The sequence below is a fragment of the Myotis daubentonii genome, chromosome 20 (genome assembly GCF_963259705.1).
Source record: "Myotis daubentonii chromosome 20, mMyoDau2.1, whole genome shotgun sequence".
Classification (NCBI taxonomy): Eukaryota; Metazoa; Chordata; class Mammalia; order Chiroptera; family Vespertilionidae; genus Myotis; species Myotis daubentonii.
The window spans coordinates 15,867,380-15,886,656 of NC_081859.1; the positions used below are offsets into that span (position 1 = coordinate 15,867,380).

At 61.8% G+C, this 19,277-nt stretch overlaps 1 gene segment (V, D, J or C); it reads right to left on the minus strand.

Moving 5' to 3' along the window:
• Positions 1–753: 753 nt before the first annotated feature.
• LOC132222652 (immunoglobulin heavy constant gamma 1-like) lies at positions 754–14,752 on the minus strand. The segment is given in 8 exon segments: positions 754–1,304; positions 5,875–6,005; positions 7,305–7,625; positions 7,715–8,044; positions 8,136–8,186; positions 8,463–8,747; positions 13,170–13,323; positions 14,684–14,752. Coding segments are annotated over 8 exon segments (1,425 nt in total).
• Positions 14,753–19,277: the final 4,525 nt, after the last annotated feature.

The window sequence follows — 19,277 nt, forward strand, 5'->3', positions numbered from 1 at the left end:
GTCCTGCCCCAGCCCCAGACGCCCATGTGGCTCCCAGTGACCCCTGGTTTCTGGGCCGCCTTCCTCACCCGCTGGGCTGGATGCCGGCTGAAGGGGGTGAGGGGTGGGGAGGGCAGGAGAAGGCAGAGGGGGACAGGTTGTGGCTCTGGGAGTGGGTGCCCCCCACCCCCCCTCCGCACGCCTCCATAGGGCTGTGGACTCATGAGGCACTAGCACAGGGAGATTCGTGAGGCATGGATGTGTAAGGAGCTTTTATTGTCATTAAACACATGCACCACACACACCGCACACACTAGTACAGACAATGAACGGGCTCCAGAAAATTAAACAGAAAACGAAAGCGGCCCAAGCTACAAGGTGGCGTTTCCTAGAATCATCTCTCTGTGCGTCCCCTGTACCACGGGGTCCGCGTCTCCCTCCTTCCTGTCCGGACGTGCCGACGGGCACTCCCTGGGGATCGGGGTTCTCCGTCCAGGGCTCTCAAAGCAGGGGCTACCTGGGAGGGCGAGGGGGCAGGACTCAGGCCTGTGCTCCCACCTGGGCCCTCTGGGCGCTGCCCCTCCACACCCACGTCCCCATCTGTCAACAGAGGCTGGATCCCAGCTAAAGGGACCTGGTCGCCAGGCCCCACCACAGGGGCTTGTGGGCCAAGACCCACTTTCCCTGGGTGGTACCGCCCTGCCCCTGGGCCCGCAGCAGCCCGGCCCAGGCGGCTCTGAGGTGTGCTCCGGTGGAGGCGGCCGGGTGGCCATCCGGGCCCACGGGAGCTTCCCGGGGGGACTTAGCACCTCCCGGGAGCCCTGTCTCCTGCTGCTGCCCACACACTGGGCGCCGGGCCTCCGCCCCTCAGGACGGACTCGCACGCGGCCCAGGCAGTGACGTCCTGGGGAGGGACACGCCGCCCGGAGGCCTTGGTGGCCACACGACCCGGGCGGTGTTTTGGTGGCTGCGTGGAGGGGCCGGCGGGCATCTGTCAGCTCAGGTGGGAGCAGAACCTGCTGTCCACTTGGTTCTACAAAGGGGCAGGTCCCGGGCGGGACGCAGCCTGTGATGGCTGTGAGGCCAGAGGGCGGGGGTGCTGGCTCAGGGGGGCCTGTGGTCCCAGGGTGGAGAGGTCAGAGGCCAGCGAGGTCAGAGGGCGGAGGAGCAGGCGTTGCAGCAGGTGGAGCAGGTGGACCGGCGGGCGGGTCCGGGCAGCTAGCCGCTTGCTGGGAGCGAGGCTAGGCCCCTTGTCCGATCATGTTCCTGTAGTCGGGGACGATGGTCCTCTTCAGGTCGGCCACCGAGGAGAAGATCCACTTCACCTGCGGGATCGGAACAGGTCAGCCTCTGCAGGGCCGGGGCCAGGAGGGGCCAGCGGGGGGGCGGCATGGGGCAGTGAGGGACAGTGAGGGACAGTGAGGGACAGCGAGGGACACAGTGAGGGACAGCGAGGGACAGCGAGGGGCAGCGAGGGACACAGTGAGGGACATTGAGGGGCACTGAGGGGCACTGAGGGGCACAGTGAGGGACAGTGAGGGACACAGTGAGGGACACAGTGAGGGACAGTGAGGGACAGTGAGGGACACAGTGAGGGACAGTGAGGGACAGTGAGGGACAGTGAGGGACACAGTGAGGGACAGTGAGGGACACAGTGTGGGACACAGTGAGGGACAGTGAGGGACACAGTGAGGGACACAGTGAGGGACACAGTGAGGGACAAGGTGAGGGACACAGTGAGGGACACAGTGAGGGACACAGTGAGGGACACAGTGTGGGACACAGTGAGGGACAAAGTGAGGGACAGTGAGGGACAGTGAGGGACACAGTGAGGGACAGTGAGGGACACAGTGTGGGACACAGTGAGGGACAGTGAGGGACACAGTGAGGGACACAGTGAGGGACACAGTGAGGGACAAGGTGAGGGACACAGTGAGGGACACAGTGAGGGACACAGTGTGGGACACAGTGAGGGACAAGGTGAGGGACAGTGAGGGACAGTGAGGGACACAGTGAGGGACAGTGAGGGACACAGTGTGGGACACAGTGAGGGACAGTGAGGGACACAGTGTGGGACACAGTGAGGGACAGTGAGGGACACAGTGAGGGACACAGTGAGGGACACAGTGAGGGACAAGGTGAGGGACAGTGAGGGACACAGTGAGGGACACAGTGAGGGACACTGTGAGGGACACAGTGTGGGACAGTGAGGGACAGTGAGGGACACAGTGAGGGACACTGTGAGGGACACTGTGAGGGACAGTGATGGACACAGTGAGGGACACAGTGTGGGACAGTGAGGGACAGTGAGGGACACAGTGAGGGACACAGTGAGGGACATTGTGAGGGACACAGTGAGGGACAGTGAGGGACACAGTGAGGGACACTGTGAGGGACACTGTGAGGGACACAGTGAGGGACAGTGAGGGACACAGTGAGGGACACAGTGAGGGACAAGGTGAGGGACAGTGAGGGACACAGTGAGGGACACAGTGAGGGACACAGTGAGGGACACTGTGAGGGACACTGTGAGGGACAGTGATGGACACAGTGAGGGACACAGTGTGGGACAGTGAGGGACAGTGAGGGACACAGTGTGGGACACAGTGAGGGACACTGTGAGGGACACAGTGAGGGACAGTGAGGGACACAGTGAGGGACACAGTGAGGGACACTGTGAGGGACACAGTGAGGGACAGTGAGGGACACAGTGAGGGACACAGTGAGGGACACAGTGAGGGACACTGTGAGGGACAGTGATGGACACAGTGATGGACACAGTGAGGGACACTGTGAGGGACAGTGAGGGACACAATGAGGGACAGTGAGGGACACAATGAGGGAAAGTGATGGACACAGTGATGGACACAGTGAGGGACAGTGAGGGACACTGTGAGGGACACAGTGAGGGACACTGTGAGGGACAGTGAGGGACACAGTGAGGGACACAGTGTGGGACAGTGAGGGACAGTGTGGGACACAGTGAGGGACACTGTGAGGGACACAGTGAGGGACACAGTGTGGGACACAGTGAGGGACACTGTGAGGGACACAGTGAGGGACACAGTGAGGGACACAGTGTGGGACACAGTGAGGGACACAGTGAGGGACAGTGATGGACACAGTGAGGGACACAGTGAGGGACACTGTGAGGGACACAGTGAGGGACAGTGAGGGACACAGTGAGGGACACTGTGAGGGACACAGTGAGGGACAGTGAGGGACACAGTGTGGGACACAGTGAGGGACACAGTGAGGAACACAATGAGGGACACAGTGAGGGACACAGTGAGGGACACAGTGAGGGACACTGTGAGGGACACAGTGAGGGACAGTGAGGGACACAGTGAGGGACAGTGATGGACACAGTGAGGGACACAGTGAGGGACACAGTGTGGGACACAGTGAGGGACACTGTGAGGGACACAGTGAGGGACACAGTGAGGGACAGTGAGGGACACAGTGAGGGACAGTGAGGGACACAGTGAGGGACAGTGAGGGACACAGTGTGGGACACAGTGAGGGACAGTGAGGGACACAGTGAGGGACAGTGATGGACACAGTGAGGGACACAGTGAGGGACACTGTGAGGGACACAGTGAGGGACAGTGAGGGACACAGTGAGGGACAGTGATGGACACAGTGAGGGACAGTGAGGGACACAGTGTGGGACACAGTGAGGGACACAGTGAGGGACAGTGATGGACACAGTGAGGGACACAGTGAGGGACACAGTGTGGGACACAGTGAGGGACACAGTGAGGGACACAGTGAGGGACAGTGATGGACACAGTGAGGGACAGTGAGGGACACAGTGAGGGACAGTGATGGACACAGTGAGGGACAGTGAGGGACAATGAGGGACAGTGAGGGACACAGTGAGGGACAGTGAGGGACACAGTGAGGGACACAGTGAGGGACAGTGGGGGACAGTGAGGGACACTGTGAGGGACAGTGAGGGACAGTGAGGGACACAGTTATGGACAGTGAGGGACACAGTGAGGGACACAGTGAGGGACACAGTGAAGGGCAGTGATGGACAACATGGAGACAATGTGGGACCCATAGAGATGATGTGGGCACAGCATGGGGACGGCGTGGGGTGCGTGGGGCATGTGGGTCACGTGGGGATGGCGTGGGCACGGCATGGCGACGGCATGGGGATGGCATGGCGATGTTGTGGGGACGGCATGGGTATGGCGTGGGGACTGCATGGGGATGGCGTGGAAACGGCATGGGGATGGCATGGGGACGATGTGGGGACCGGTATGGCGTGGGGATGGCGTGGGGACGGCATGGGGACGGCATGGAAACGGCATGGGGATGGCATGGGGACGATGTGGTGATGACGTGGGGATGGCGTGGTGATGGCGTGGGGGTGGCATGGGGATGGCATGGGGACGATGTGGTGATGGCGTGGGGATGGCGTGGTGATGGCGTGGGGGTGGCATGGGGATGGCATGGGGACGATGTGGTGATGGCGTGGGGATGGCATGGGGACGATGTGGGGATGGCGTGGGGACGGCGTGGGGATGGCATGGGGATGGCATGGGGACGATGTGGTGATGGCGTGGGGATGGCGTGGGGATGGCATGGGGACGATGTGGGGATGGCGTGGGGACGGCGTGGGGATGGCATGGGGATGGCATGGGGATGGCGTGGGGACGGCGTGGGGATGGCATGGGGACGATGTGGTGATGGCGTGGAGATGGCGTGGGGATGGCATGGGGACGATGTGGGGATGACATGGAGATGGCGTGGGGATGGCATGGGGACGATGTGGGGATGGCGTGGAGATGGCGTGGGGATGGCATGGGGACGATGTGGGGATGACATGGAGATGGCGTGGGGATGGCATGGGGACGATGTGGGGACCAGTATGGCATGGGCATGGCGTGGGGACGGCGTGGGGATGGCGTGGGGACGGCATGGGGTTGGCGTGGGGATGGCGTGGGGATGGCATGGGGACGGCATGGGGTTGGCGTGGGGATGGCGTGGGGATGGTGTGGGGACGGCATGGGGTTGGCGTGGGGATGGCGTGGGGACGGCATGGGGTTGGCGTGGGGATGGCGTGGGGATGGCGTGGGGATGGTGTGGGGCACGTGAGAATGGCATGGGGATGGTGTGGGGACAGCGTGGGGATGGCGTGGGGTTGACATGAGGCACGTGGGATGGTGTGGGCACATGGGGCACGTGGGGATGGTGTGGGGCATGTGGGGATGGCGTGGGGATGGTGTGGGGATGGCGTGGGGATGGTATGGGGATGGCGTGGGGATGGTGTGGGGATGGTGTGGGCACGTGGGGCACGTGGGATGGTGTGGGGATGGCGTGGGGATGGTGTGGGGATGGCGTGGGGACGGCGTGGGGATGGCGTGGGGACGGCATGGGGTTGGCGTGGGGATGGCGTGGGGATGGCATGGGGACGGCATGGGGTTGGCGAGGGGATGGCGTGGGGATGGCATGGGGACGGCATGGGGTTGGCGTGGGGATGGCGTGGGGACGGCATGGGGTTGGCGTGGGGATGGCGTGGGGATGGCGTGGGGATGGTGTGGGGCACGTGAGAATGGCATGGGGATGGTGTGGGGACAGCGTGGGGATGGCGTGGGGTTGACATGGGGCACGTGGGATGGTGTGGGCACATGGGGCACGTGGGGATGGTGTGGGGCATGTGGGGATGGCGTGGGGATGGTGTGGGGATGGCGTGGGGATGGTGTGGGGATGGTGTGGGCACGTGGGGCACGTGGGATGGTGTGGGGATGGCGTGGGGATGGTGTGGGGATGGCGTGGGGACAGCGTGGGGCACGTGGGGATAGTGTGGGGCGTGTGGGGACAGTTTGGGGATGGCGTGGGGATGGTGTGGGCACGTGGGGCACGTGGGGCGCGTGGGCAGCCCACCTTGAAGAGCGTGACAGTGGCGCTGTAGCACACGCTGAGCAGGAAGAGGGTGATGAAGATGGAGATGGTGGTCCACAGCCCGTCCAGCTCCCCGTCCTGGGCCTCGGCACAGCTCTCGTCCAGGAGCAGCTCTGCACAGGGAGGGGGGTCAGTGCGGGGCCGTGGGGGCTGGTGGGGGGCACCCTGTGATGGGGATCCCCTGCCGAGGAGGGCCCATGGTGCCCAGCTCCCCCATCCTCCCTCTCAGGCCCAGCTCTCAGCCTGATCCTGGCTGTCCCCTCTCTGCCACCTGCACTGGGCCCTGGGGGACAAGGTTGTTTGACCCACAGTTCAACCTGCTCTGTCGTCCACCAGCCCCTCTGCCTGCTCCCCCCGGGGTCAGAGGGCAGGAGGGCCCTGCCTGGGGGTGGGCCAGAGCCAGGTCCGAGTTGGGAGTGCAGGACAAGTGGGTGGGTCCAAGGCTAGTGGGTGCGTGGGGAGGTGTGGTGCCTGGGAAGGGGGAGGGGCATCTGGGCTGGTCAGTGTGTGAATGAGCTGCTGAGTTGCCCCTGGGGCATTGGGGAGAGTGGGGTCAAGCTGGTGTCGGTGGTGGGGGTTCCCAGGACCCGATCTCTTCCCTGGTCTGGGCCTGCGCAGGATGCCTCATGGGAGGCCCCGCAGTGCAAGGCCTGTCTCTGTGTGCATGTGCATGAATGTGCATGTGTGTTCATGCATGTGTGTGTGTGTGTGTGTGTGTGTGTGTGTGTGTGTGTGTGTGTGTGTGTGTGTGAAGGTGGCCACGTGAGCTGGTGCCGGTCTGTGGAGCGCATTGTTTTCCACGGTCGGGCTCAGTGCCCCTGTGGCCTCTGGCAGTCCCTCCCCAGAACCCCAGGGCTGCCCGCCTCTGCCTCTTTGGGCAATCAGGTGCGTGTCCTCATGAGCAGACAGGCCTGGCCCCAGGTGGGAATGGCCCACAGAGGCCCCTCGCCCGAGGGAGGGTAGGGGGCTTGGCCTCAAGGACACGGAGGGCCTGTCCCACACCATGGACCAGGTGCACCTGTGCGGGTCCAGATCCGTGTCCAGGAGCCCTGGAGACCAGTGGACAAGGCACCTGGAGACCAGGCACTACCCACAGCAGGGCTTGCTCAGAGGAGGGCACCCTCCTGGGCCCTCCTGTCTCTGAGTGGCATCTCCTGCCCCCTGTCCACATCTCCTGACCGAGCCCTTGCCAGTCGTGGGGAAGCAGTCCCGCCCTGGCGCCTGCAGACCCACCAGCTCTGGTTCCCGTCCTAACGGTGCTGACCAGCCTCTGAGCCGGCCTGACCTCCGCCCCGGAAAGAACCACGACAGGGTCGCAGGGTCCCAGGGCCGCGCTGGGTGCTTTATTGAATGCTGGGTGCCCGAGGGTATGTACATGGGGGGTCGCCGGGCGCCGGGCGCTGCTCATTTACCCGGGTTCCGGGAGACGGTCTTCTGGGCGTAGTGGTTGTGCAGGGCCTCGTGCATCACCTCGCACGTGAAGGGGTCCCCCCGCTGCCACCGGGCCTTGTCCACGGTGAGCTTGCTGTACAGGAAGAAGGAGCCCTCCTGGTCCTTCTGGGGCGGGGTCGAGGAGTACTTGGTCTCGGGCTCCGGCTGCCCGTTGCTCTGCCACTCCACGCTGATGTCCGGCGGGAAGAAGTCTTTGACCAGGCAGGTCACGCTGACCTTGTCCCTGGCCAACTCGTCCGACTGTGGGCCCAGGACGTACACCTGCGGCACCCGGACTTGCCCTGTGGGATGAGGTCAGCACAGACGGTCACTCCCAGGTGGAGGGCTGGCCCCCCAGCCCCGGGCCCGGGCCCACCTGTCTGCTCCCCACCTGTGGCCTTGGAGATGGTCTTCTCGATGGGGGAGGGGATGGCCTTGTTGTTGACCTTGCACTTGAACACTTTGGCCTTCAGCCAGTCCTGGTGCAGGATGGGGAGGGTATGGACCACGCGGTAGGTGCTGTTGAACAGCTGCTGCTGCGCCTTCACCGTCTCCTTGCTCTTCTGTTCATTGTCCACGTACCAGGTGAACTCGACTTCGAGGTCATCCGGGGCCACGTCCACCACCATGCACGTGACCTCGGGCGTCCGGGAGATCATGAGGGTGTCCTTGGGTTTCGGGGGGAAGATGAAGACCGAGGGCCCTCCCGGGTTCTCACAAGCTGCGGGGAGACAGCGGCCAGGGGTCAGCCCTCGGCAGGCCTTCCCTGGGCAGGTGCTCCCCATGGGCCTCCTCCTGGGGTGGATACTCACGTGGGCACGTATGAGGCCGGCAGATGGGATCGGATTCTTTAATTACAGGCACTGCAGAGAGAGCAGGTTGAGGGTTACCGGGGCCCCACAGGGCACGGCCCTGGGCAGGGGCTTAGGGCAGGGCCAGAGTTTGGCAGGTCTGTGGCCAGCACCCGCCTCTGTGGCTCCAGAGCCTGTGCCCATCCTGGGCCTGGTGGTGATACCAAGAGGACCCCTCCCCCAGCTTGGGGAGATCGTCTGCACTTCTCCCACTGCCCTGGGCTGGGGCAGCCATCCCTGCTCTGTGGTTTGTCTCCTAGCAGATGTCTCTCCGTGGCATGTGCTCACCGATCTTGTCCACCTTGGTGCTGCTGGCCGGGTGGGCTACGTTGCAGATGAAGGTCTGGCCGGACGAGCTGGCGGGCACCGTCACCATGCTGCTCCGAGAGTAGAGGCCCGAGAGGAGGACGGGTGGGAAGGTGTGCACCCCGCTGGTCAGGGAGCCCGAGTTCCAGGTCACAGTCACGGGTTCCGGGAAATAGCCAGAGACCAGGCAGCCCAGGGACACCGTGGAGCCGGACGTGGTGCCACATTTGTTGGACAGCGGGAAGACCGACGGGGCCGTGGTGCGGGCTGTAAGAGAGGGGCCACGTGACTGCCAGGTCTCACCCTATGGAAGACTGGGCAGGGCATCAGGGGCCCAGGCCCGTAACAGCGCTGAGCACCGTTCCCGTGGCCCATGGGCTCCCAGAGCCTGCAGACCGGCTGCCCCGTGTGGCTCTGCCACCCAGGGCCTCCCGCCTCCGCAGCCACTGGCGCCAGGCTTAGCAGCTCAGCCAGCGCTGCCTGGGCTGGAGTCCCTGCCCCCAGCCTCTGGTCCTCAGAGCCTTGGAGCCCTAACTGGTGGCTCTTGCTCTGCCTGGCTTCCTGGGCCCCTGAGCCCACTGTCCTGTCGCCCTGCCTGGCCCTGCCCTGGGCGAGGAGGCCCTTCCTCAGGTGGGTGGGCCTCTGTCCGCAGCCCACAGCCCTCTGACCTTCTGGGTCAGCGCTGCAGCCTAGGCACTGCCTGGTCCCCACCCCTGCCTGGAGCCCTCTGTGGGAGGCTTCTCCCCTCCTCCATGAACCCCCCAGCCCAGGCTGCACCTCTGCACCCAGCAGTCTCTAACGCTTGCCCCTTCTCCCCCCTCCCCTCCCCCCCAGCGCTGCCCCCTCACTGCCCCAGCTCCTGCCTAGCCCAGAGCCCTCCTGCCAGGTCCTTCCTCAGTCCGGCTCCCTCAGCATGGCTTGGAGCCTGGCACAGGCCTTGGCAGCCTTCTGCATGGTGTCAGTGCCCCGGACCCCTGTGTGGCCCCCTCAGCTCAGCCCCAGGGCGCTGCTCCGTTGTTCCTCCCCGCTCCCTGCTCAACCCCCACCTCATCCTGGGCACCTTTTAGCTCAGGCCCTGCCTTATCCCCGAGCTCCCTCCCAGCTCAGCTGGACAAACTCTGCCTGCTGCTCGGTGCTCCCCGCCTAGCGGCGCCCTCCGTCTCAGTGCCCTGCAGGCTCACCCCTCCAGCTGCTCCCCACAAACCTTCCCTGCCCCCCACTCCCCTCCAAGCCTCTTCCTGGACATTCAGAGGAGCTCAGGCCTCTGTCCTCCAGTCTCTGCCTTTGCCCATCTGAATCCCATTTCTGCCGGCTCTGGCCCAGCCCCCTGCCCTGGGGCTCAGCCCTGAACCCGGCCAGGAGCTCGGCTTCCTGCACTCAGGCCTTGGATTCAGCCCAGGGTTGCTGTGTCCTCCCCTGACCTGCACCCTGCTTCTTTTCACTGAGACTCTGGCCAACAGCGCCCCCTCCGCCTACTGTCCCATGATCCCTCCCTACCCACCTGCTCACCACTGCCCTTTTGTCCCCTGGCTCCTGGGCAGCTCCCTGCCCTCCACCCGCCCCATGCTCACCTGCATAGCTCTGCCAGCCCCACCCAGCTCCCTGACCGCCTGCCTGCCCCCTGCTCACCTGCATAGCTCTGCCAGCCCCAACCCAGCTCCCTGCCCCCACCTGCCCCCTGCTCACCTGCATAGCTCTGCCAGCCCCCACCCAGCTCCCTTCCCTCCCACCTGCCCCCTGCTCACCTGCATAGCTCTGCCAGCTCCCACCCAGTTCCTGGGCAGCTTCTGCCCTTCCACCTGCCCCCTGCTCACCTGCATAGCTCTGCCAGCCCCCACCCATCTCCCAGGCAGCTTCTGCCCTTCCACCTGCCCCCTGCTCACCTGCATAGCTCTGCCAGCCCCCACCCAGCTCCCTGCCCATCCTGCCTGCCCCCTGCTCACCTGCATAGCTCTGCCAGCCCCCACCCAGCTCCCTGCCCATCCTGCGTGGCCCCTGCTCACCTGCATAGCTCTGCCAGCCCCCACCCAGCTCCCTGCCCTCCTGCCTGCCCCCTGCTGACCTGCATAGCTCTGCCAGCCCCCACCCAGCTCCTTGCCCTCCTGCCTGCCCCCTGCTCACCTGCATAGCTCTGCCAGCCCCCACCCAGCTCCCTGCCCATCCTGCCTGCCCCCTGCTCACCTGCATAGCTCTGCCAGCCCCCACCCAGCTCCCTGCCCTCCTGCCTGCCCCCTGCTGACCTGCATAGCTCTGCCAGCCCCCACCCAGCTCCTTGCCCTCCTGCCTGCCCCCTGCTCACCTGCATAGCTCTGCCAGCCCCCACCCAGCTCCCTGCCCTCCTGCCTGCCCCCTGCTCACCTGCATAGCTCTGCCAGCTCCCACCCAGTTCCTGGGCAGCTTCTGCCCTTCCACCTGCCCCCTGCTCACCTGCATAGCTCTGCCAGCCCCCACCCATCTCCCGGGCAGCTTCTACCCTTCCACCTGCCCCCTGCTCACCTGCATAGCTCTGCCAGCCCCCACCCAGCTCCCTGCCCTCCTGCCTGCCCCCTGCTCACCTGCATAGCTCTGCCAGCCCCCACCCAGCTCCCTGACCTCCTGCCTGCCCCCTGCTCACCTGCATAGCTCTGCCAGCCCCCACCCATCTCCCGGGCAGCTTCTGCCCTCCCGCCTGCCCCCTGCTCACCTGCATAGCTCTGCCAGCCCCCACCCAGCTCCCTGACCTCCTGCCTGCCCCCTGCTCACCTGCATAGCTCTGCCAGCCCCCACCCAGCTCCCTGCCCTCCTGCCTGCCCCCTGCTCACCTGCATAGCTCTGCCAGCCCCCACCCAGCTCCCTGCCCTCCTGCCTGCCCCCTGCTCACCTGCATAGCTCTGCCAGCTCCCACCCAGCTCCCTGCCCTCCTGCCTGACCCCTGCTCACCTGCATAGCTCTGCCAGCCCCCACCCAGCTCCCTGCCCTTCCACCTGCCCCCTGCTCACCTGCATAGCTCTGCCAGCCCCCACCCAGCTCCCTGCCCTCCTGCCTGCCCCCTGCTCACCTGCATAGCTCTGCCAGCCCCCACCCAGCTCCCTGCCCTCCTGCCTGCCCCCTGCTCACCTGCATAGCTCTGCCAGCTCCCACCCAGCTCCCTGCCCTCCTGCCTGCCCCCTGCTCACCTGCATAGCTCTGCTAGCCCCCACCCAGCTCCCTGCCCTCCTGCCTGCCCCCCTGCTCACCTGCATAGCTCTGCCAGCCCCCACCCATCTCCCGGGCAGCTTCTGCCCTCCCGCCTGCTCCCTGCTCACCTGCATAGCTCTGCCAGCCCCCACCCAGCTCCCGGGCAGCTTCTGCCCTTCCACCTGCCCCCTGCTCACCTGCATAGCTCTGCCAGCCCCCACCCAGCTCCCGGGCAGCTTCTGCCCTTCCACCTGCCCCCTGCTCACCTGCATAGCTCTGCCAGCCCCCACCCAGCTCCCTGCCCTCCTGCCTGCCTCCTGCTCACCTGCATAGCTCTGCCAGCCCCCACCCAGCTCCCTGCCCTCCTGCCTGCCCCCTGCTCACCTGCATACCTCTGCCAGCCCCCACCCAGCTCCCTGCCCTCCTGCCTGACCCCTGCTCACCTGCATACCTCTGCCAGCCCCCACCCAGCTCCCTGCCCTTCCACCTGCCCCCTGCTCACCTGCATAGCTCTGCCAGCCCCCACCCATCTCCCGGGCAGCTTCTGCCCTCCCGCCTGCCCCCTGCTCACCTGCATAGCTCTGCCAGCCCCCACCCAGTTCCCTGCCTTCCTGCCTGCCCCCCTGCTCACCTGCATAGCTCAGCCAGCTCCCACCCAGTTCCTGGGCAATTCCTTGCTCCCCTGCCCTCCCGCCTGCCCCCTGCTCACCTACAGTTGTTGTCCATAAAGTTCCTGGCCTGCAGTAGCCCCTGCCCCTTCTTCCCTAAGATCCCCGCCCTACAGGTCAATGAGCTCCACCTGTGCTCCATGTCTGCCCACAGCTGCTGGGCCTCTGGCCAAGCCCAGAGCCCTCAGCCCAGTAGCTCCACTCCTGGTCTCATTCCTTCCCTCAGGCTCTGGGCTTTGCTCCCTGGAGCCTCCCGCCTCCTGCCCTCTGCCCTCCAGCCGCTGCCCGCCCAGCCTCCCCTGAGGAGACCCCTCTTCCCTCTCCCCACTGGCAGCCCCTCTGGACCTTTGCTCTTTCCAGTTGCTGGTCAGCTGCCCTGTGCCCGGCCCCCGCTGGCCCTGAGCCCTGGACCCTGTCACCTGCCCACACCCAGGGAGCTGTCCACTGAGCCTGTGCTGCCTGTGCTCTGGGCACCGAGCCCACATCCACCTCCCGCTGGGCCCCGCCACTGGCTGTCCTCTGCCCCGGGCCCCATGGCCTTCGCCTCTGACTCAGCCATTGGCCCCAACAGGCCCCTCACGCCACCTGGGGGTCCTCTTCCTCCGCTGCACGATGCCAGCCACCTCCCTGTGTCCCCAGCTCAGACTTCTGTGCATCCAGGCATGGTCCTGCCGTGGCTGCCCGAGCCCTGCCCTCCGGCCCGGGCAGCCCTGGGCTCCTTCCCTCCCGCTCGCTATGTTTCTCTCAGGCTCTGGCCCAGCGGCTCCCGTCACTCTGTGGGTCCGCGAGGGCCTGGTCTCCCCTCAGCTCCTGGGGCCAGTTCCCCTGTCCCTCCTCGGCCCTGCTCTGTGGGTACCCCCCTCACCATGGGCGGGGTCTGGGGAGGCAGTGCCCCCGGCCTGACTGCTCTTGCTCCCTGTGCATGTGGCTCCTGTGGCTGTGGCTGTGCCCACAGCCCCACGTCCTAGGAGTTGGTAGCGGGGCCCCTGAGACGTGAACTCCCCGCCCCACCCCCCGCCCTGCGAAGACTAAGAACGGGATTGAAACTGGTGCAGGGCTCGCTTCCTGAAGTTCCCTTTTTTCTGGGTGGTTTCTCTGTCAGGGGGCCAGGGGGAGTCCAGACACAGCAGAGGGCCCCTCACGTGGGTGTGTGGGTCGGGGTGAGGCGGGCATCCAGGGCCCAGGGGACAGAGTGAGAACCCGCTGTCACGGCTCTGCGCCCCATGGGGCCAGGCTCTCCCCGAGGCCCCTGGCTTCCCCAGCCTTGTTGACACCTCCCCCTCCCCGGCCAGTGAGGGTGTGGACACAGGCCGTCCGGTCAGTCTGCAGCTCAGCCCAGACTCGCCCTGTCCACCCACCGAGGCGGCTCCCAGGAGCCAGCCGATCTCAGGGCCCTGCCTGTGCCCTCCTTCCCTCTCTGGCTCCGTCTGTGGCCTGATCATTGACCAAAGGATGGTGCTGACCATGGTCAGAGGGAAGTGGCACTCCAGGCTCAGAGTTCACAGTGGGCACTGGTGCCCGAAAATGCCCCTCTGGCTGGGACTGCGTGCAGCCCTCCACAGCTCTGAGGGCGCGGACCCACCACAAGGGACTTGGATCCTCAGTGTCTATGTCTTGTGCTGCACGCAGCTCAGTCGTCCTGCAAGTCTGAGGTCTGGCCTTGGCTTGGGGTGCTGGGAGGCACCAGAGCCGCCACCCCTGAAGTTCTGGGGGCCAGCAAGGCCATGGGGAGTGGCCAGGCACTGCTTCTTTCAAGAGTCTATCCGTGGGCAGGACTTGAGCCCTTCAGGCTGGCAGAGCATCTGCAGGCCCGGTGCCCAGGTGCCCCGGAGCACCCATCCTGTTGTGTGTCAGCCAACAGCCCTCTGGGCCCCTCTGCCCGTCCTGCTGTCCAGTCCTCTCGCCATCTCTCACGGTTTGTGATTTTGTTGCAGAAGACCGGAGAAAAACCAAGCCACGCTTAGAGAAAGGGCGTTACATTTTATTATTAAATTCTGCGCAGGCCCAGAGAAAAATGTGTCTTTCAAATTCTGGGCCCCCAACATGGAGGAAACTCCTCTATTTATACTTTTTCCAGTCCTTTGTCTCCCAAATTTGGAATGAGTCTTCCGGGCCTTCTGAGAAAGAAGCTCTGTGTGCTGGGAAGGGGCCCTGAGACCATCTCTCATGGCCTGGCCTGGTGCCAGCACTGACAGCTCTGTCTGGGGCATGGTTTACAGCCTCTCTGGAAGGGGAGTAGTCTTATTTTCCTTATTATTTAAGACAGAAGCCAGAAGAGTAGGGTTAAAATTTCAGACAGCAGTTTTTATATAAGATGGGTGCTTCAATTTCTCACACCCAGGTCCCAGGTCCTGGTCGAGGGGTGCACAGGAGCCTCACGAGGGGCTCGAAGGCTCCGCCTGGGGTGCAGGGCCGGTGCTGGGCGGGTTTCTGGTCCCTCTGCTGCATGGTGCTGGGACCACGCCTCCTGAGTCCTGCCCTCAAGGCCAGTGATGGTCCTTCGGCAGCCCTTCCCGCAGAGGTGGTCAGCTGGCCTGTGGGCTCTGGGTTCTGGGGAAGGAAGTGACCCCGCCTCGCACAGGGCAGGGCAAGGGGCCGGAGGAGCCCATGGCCACTGTGCAAAACGTCATGAGCCACAGCCGTGGGGAAGGACGTGTCCTCTGGTCCCTCCCCAGGGCAAACTGATGGTAAACTCAGCTCCCTCCACCCGGCTTCCTCCCTGCGGTGCCCAGGCAGCCTCATGCTCCTGTCCAGCTTGCGGTGCCCAGCTGTGCGAGCTGTGGGCACTGCTTATGGTTGCCTAAGAAGCACTCTAACGGACAGAGGTGCGAGGACAGAGTTCACAGTGGTCACTGGACCCTGAAAATGCCCCTCTGGCTGAGACAGTGTGCACCCCTCTACTACTCTGAGGGCCCTGACCCCACAGCATGGGAGTTAATCTCTGGGCGGCTCACCACATCATGGCCTTTGGTGAAACCAGAGAGTGTTGAGGCCGGTGGGTGTTTGCCTGTCGAGTCTACTCCCACCTGTATGCCCAGGTTTCTGGCAAATCGCACAGACCACCTGCTGCTGGTCACTGGGGTGGAAGCCGAGCTGTCCGTCCCAGTGATGGGGGTGGTGTCAGGAAGATCCATCTCTTGGGGTCATTACAGGACATCAGTCACAGGTGCAGCCATTCGGACCAGGTGGGGCGGCCGGGGTGGCTGGCGAGGGTGTGACCAAGTGACCCAGGTATCCAAGCACCAGGCTATCTCAGGACCTCGGCACATCCCCTATCCCAGTTCCTGAGGCCCATTCGTTCCTGACAGATCCTCTCACATAAGAAAGTCAGTGAGGCTTGTGGCTCAGTGGCTGAGCATTGACCTATGAACCAGGTCATGGTTTGATTCCAACTCAGGGCACATGCCTGGGTTGTGGGCTCTATCCCCAGTGTGGGGCAGGCAGGAGGCAGCTCGTCCATGATTCTCCCTCATCATTGATGTTTCTATCTCTCTCTCCCTCACCATTCCTCTCTGAAATATATATATATTAAAGTCAGTGATGCTGAGTTTGCCTGGAGTGTTGGATCTGGGCCTGGCTTTCAGGAACAAGAGAAAAGAGAGGCTTGAAAGGGTTAAAGAGAATAAAACGGGGCAGAGAAAAACGTACTGTGCTGAGCAGATGCCTTGCAGAAAGCTTGCCGCCTTGAGCACCGCATAGCGCATATGCCCATTAGCCACCTGACGCTGGGAGGAGCCAAGGACTGACCGGACCCTCACGTCAGCAGCGTGGCATGCAGCAGCAGAGGTTAATAAAAACCTGACTTCCCTTTGGTCTCTGCTGACTCCTTTTTCAGACTCAGCCCACCTGCACCCAGGTGTCTGGAATAAAATCTTTGTTGATACGTTATGGCCTCATGTCATTGGTGTGTGACCCCCGTCCACTCCCAACCTTTCAGGAGTCAGAGGGCGTTCACAGGAGCCCTTTCCTGGGGCCCTGTCCCCACTTGGGAATCGATCCTTTCATCATCATCAATGGCCCTCTTTGTCTCTGTGACTCCTTTTTGTATTTATCCTTAACTTTTGTTAATCATCACCTGGGGATATTGCATTTTGATTGGTCAGTTTAGTCCATTCACATTTAATTTAATTGTACATAGGCAAGGGCCTACTCAGGCCAATTTGTTACTAGTTTTCTGTCTGTCTTATAGCTATTTCAATCCTCTCTTTCTTGCTGTCTTCCTCTGTTTCATTAATTTTTTCTTTTTTTGGTGGTGATAGCCTTTGATTCCTTCGTTGTTGAATGTGTATAAAGTTTTAGTTATGCACCATACTGCCTGCACCTGAACGTCTGTTAAGAGGGTAGATTTTATATTAAGGCCTGTGGTGGGGTAGAAACCAGGTGGAGGGGTGATTTGGGGGGAATAAAAGGAGGAAATCTGTAATACTCTCAACAATAAAGATTTAAAAAAAGAATTTATATGCATATAGGCACAACCCATGGACACAGACAATAGTGCGGTGAAGGCCTGAGGAGGGGGTGGGAGTGGTGTGGAGGGATCGATGGGGGGAGTAAAGGCACATCTGTAATTTTTCAACAATAAAGGTTAATTAAAAACAAAGCTAAAAATAAGACTAATAGACTTGTATAATGTATGGCACAAGCCACAATCTTAACCATGGACTTTAGTTAATAATAATCAATATATATTTTTAATATAATTTTTAAAAATTTATTTTATTTTTTCAATCCTCAATTGAGAAATTTTTTTCATTGATTTTTAGAGAGAGTGGAAGGGAAGGAAAGAAGAGGGAGGGAGAGAGAGAGAGAGCAAGAGAGAGAGAGAAACATTGACGTGAGAGAGACACATCAATTGGTTGCCTCCTGCAAATGCCCCGACTGGGGCTGGGGATCAAACCTACAATTGAAGTACATGCCCTTGACTGGGAATGGAAACTGCTACCATTTGGTGTGAGGGGCGACGCTGTAACCACTGAGAAAACCAGCCAGGGCAATAATGTTTTAATATTGGTTCTTTGTTTATAACAAATAGTCCTAAACGCGGATGCAAGATACTTACAATAGGTGAAGATGTGCCGGCCAGCGTGGCCCAGTAGTTGAGCGTCTACCTATGAACCAGGAGGTCACAGTTCAATTCCTGGTCAGGACCCATGTCTGCGTTGTGGTCTTGATCCCCAGTGTGGGACAAACCGGAGGCACCCACTCTCTCATCATTGATGTTTCTATCTCTCTCTCCCTCTCCCTTCCTTTCTGAAATCAATACAAATATAGTTTTTTAAAAAAACAAACAAAAAACAATAGGTAAAGATGTGGTGTTTGCGGGGCACAGTAGTATGGAAACTGTACTGTCTGCTTAGCTCATTTGTAAACCTAACCCCTCCCCGGCCCGCCCCAAACAGGATGCCTTCAGATAAACAGGAACAGCACCGCGGACAGCGGCTCCCCCAGGCTTCGGGCCAAGCAGCACCTTGGACAGCGGTCCCGAGGCTGCTGGGACACACACAGCATAGCCATTGTCCCCTGTGGAAAGGGCAGTCGCCGCGGACAGCACTGGCCTTACAGCAGGAGTTTACAGAGAAAGAAAGCATTTGCGCCGTGACCTCATGCACCTTAAGGTCGCCGGCCACGCCCATGTGTAGTCTGGGAGTTATGCGTGCATCGCCCATGAGCGCCCACAGAGAGGCCTGGTACAGGCAGTGTGGAGAGTGGAATTCTCAGATGGTCCCTCCTTTTTCTGTTAAATTATATTTTTATTGATTTAAGAGAAGAAAGAACAGGGAGAGAAAGACAGAAGCATCAATGACGAGAGAAAATCATCGATGGGCTGCCTCCTGCACGCCCCACACTGGGGAGCGAGGCTGCAACCCGAGCATGTATCCTGACTGGGAATTGAACCGTGACCTCCTGGTTCATAGGTCAATGCTCGACCACTGAGCCACGCTGGCCGGGCTTTTTGTTGTTGTTCATTCTCACCTGAGGATATTTTTCCATTGAGTTTTAGAGAAAGTGGAAAGGAGGGAGGGAGTGGGAGAGAAACACTGATGTGAGAGACACATATCAATCCTTTGCCTCCTGCACGTGCCCCCACGGGAGCCAGGGATGGGCATGAACCTGCAAGGCAGGTACATGCCCTTGGCCGAGAATTGAATGTGTGTGAGTCAGCACTCTAACCACTGAGCGCACCGGCCAGCACAGTCCCTCATTTTGATATGAAATCCGTATATATATTAACCAATTCTTTTCTTTTCCCATCGTCCTGTTCTGCTACCATTTAACGTAAGGTGCGTTCCTGTGAGTTGCTGTGGCTCAGGGTTAAGCGGCAGGCTGTCCAAGACTGGCCATTTTCCAACAAGGACAGAAAAGGGCAGCACCCAGGGACCGTGAGCAGGGAATACTGCGCTTCATTTCCTCTTTGGGGAGGACGGCTGGCACGTGTCAGGCTGCCTGTGAGAGAATTCACTCTGTGGAGGGGAAGGCCGTTTGGTCCTTTATTTGCGAACAGCAGTCCAAGGAGCCATGTGTGGTGGGTTGTGGTGAGTTTGGTCTGTCATCTGAGCTAAGCTCTCACTACCCTTCTCAGGACCCTCTTCCCGGGAGGCCCTCGAGGAGGGTTGGTCATGACAGGAATTAGCACGGTGCTTGGAAAGCAGGACGGAGCGGCTGTCCTCAGGGCTGGAAGGTGGGAGCCGGGCCTGGTGAGGAGCACGCTTGCTGCCACCGGCCTGAGGACCAGGCTTGTCAAGCCCTGATTGAGGTGTGGGAGGGCGCGTGTCCTGTTGTTGCAACTGCTGGGACAGATGTTTCTGCGCTGAGAGGGGGGGCACCCCGGGGAGAGACCGTAGTGACGGGGAGCTCAGGGCACGGGGGCCCACGAGACCAGCACACGCCTCTGGCAGACCGATTCCCGCAGTGGGCGGGGCCAGCAGGTGGGAAGTCGTGCTGGACTCGGCCCCAGCTCTTGGAAACCACCTGA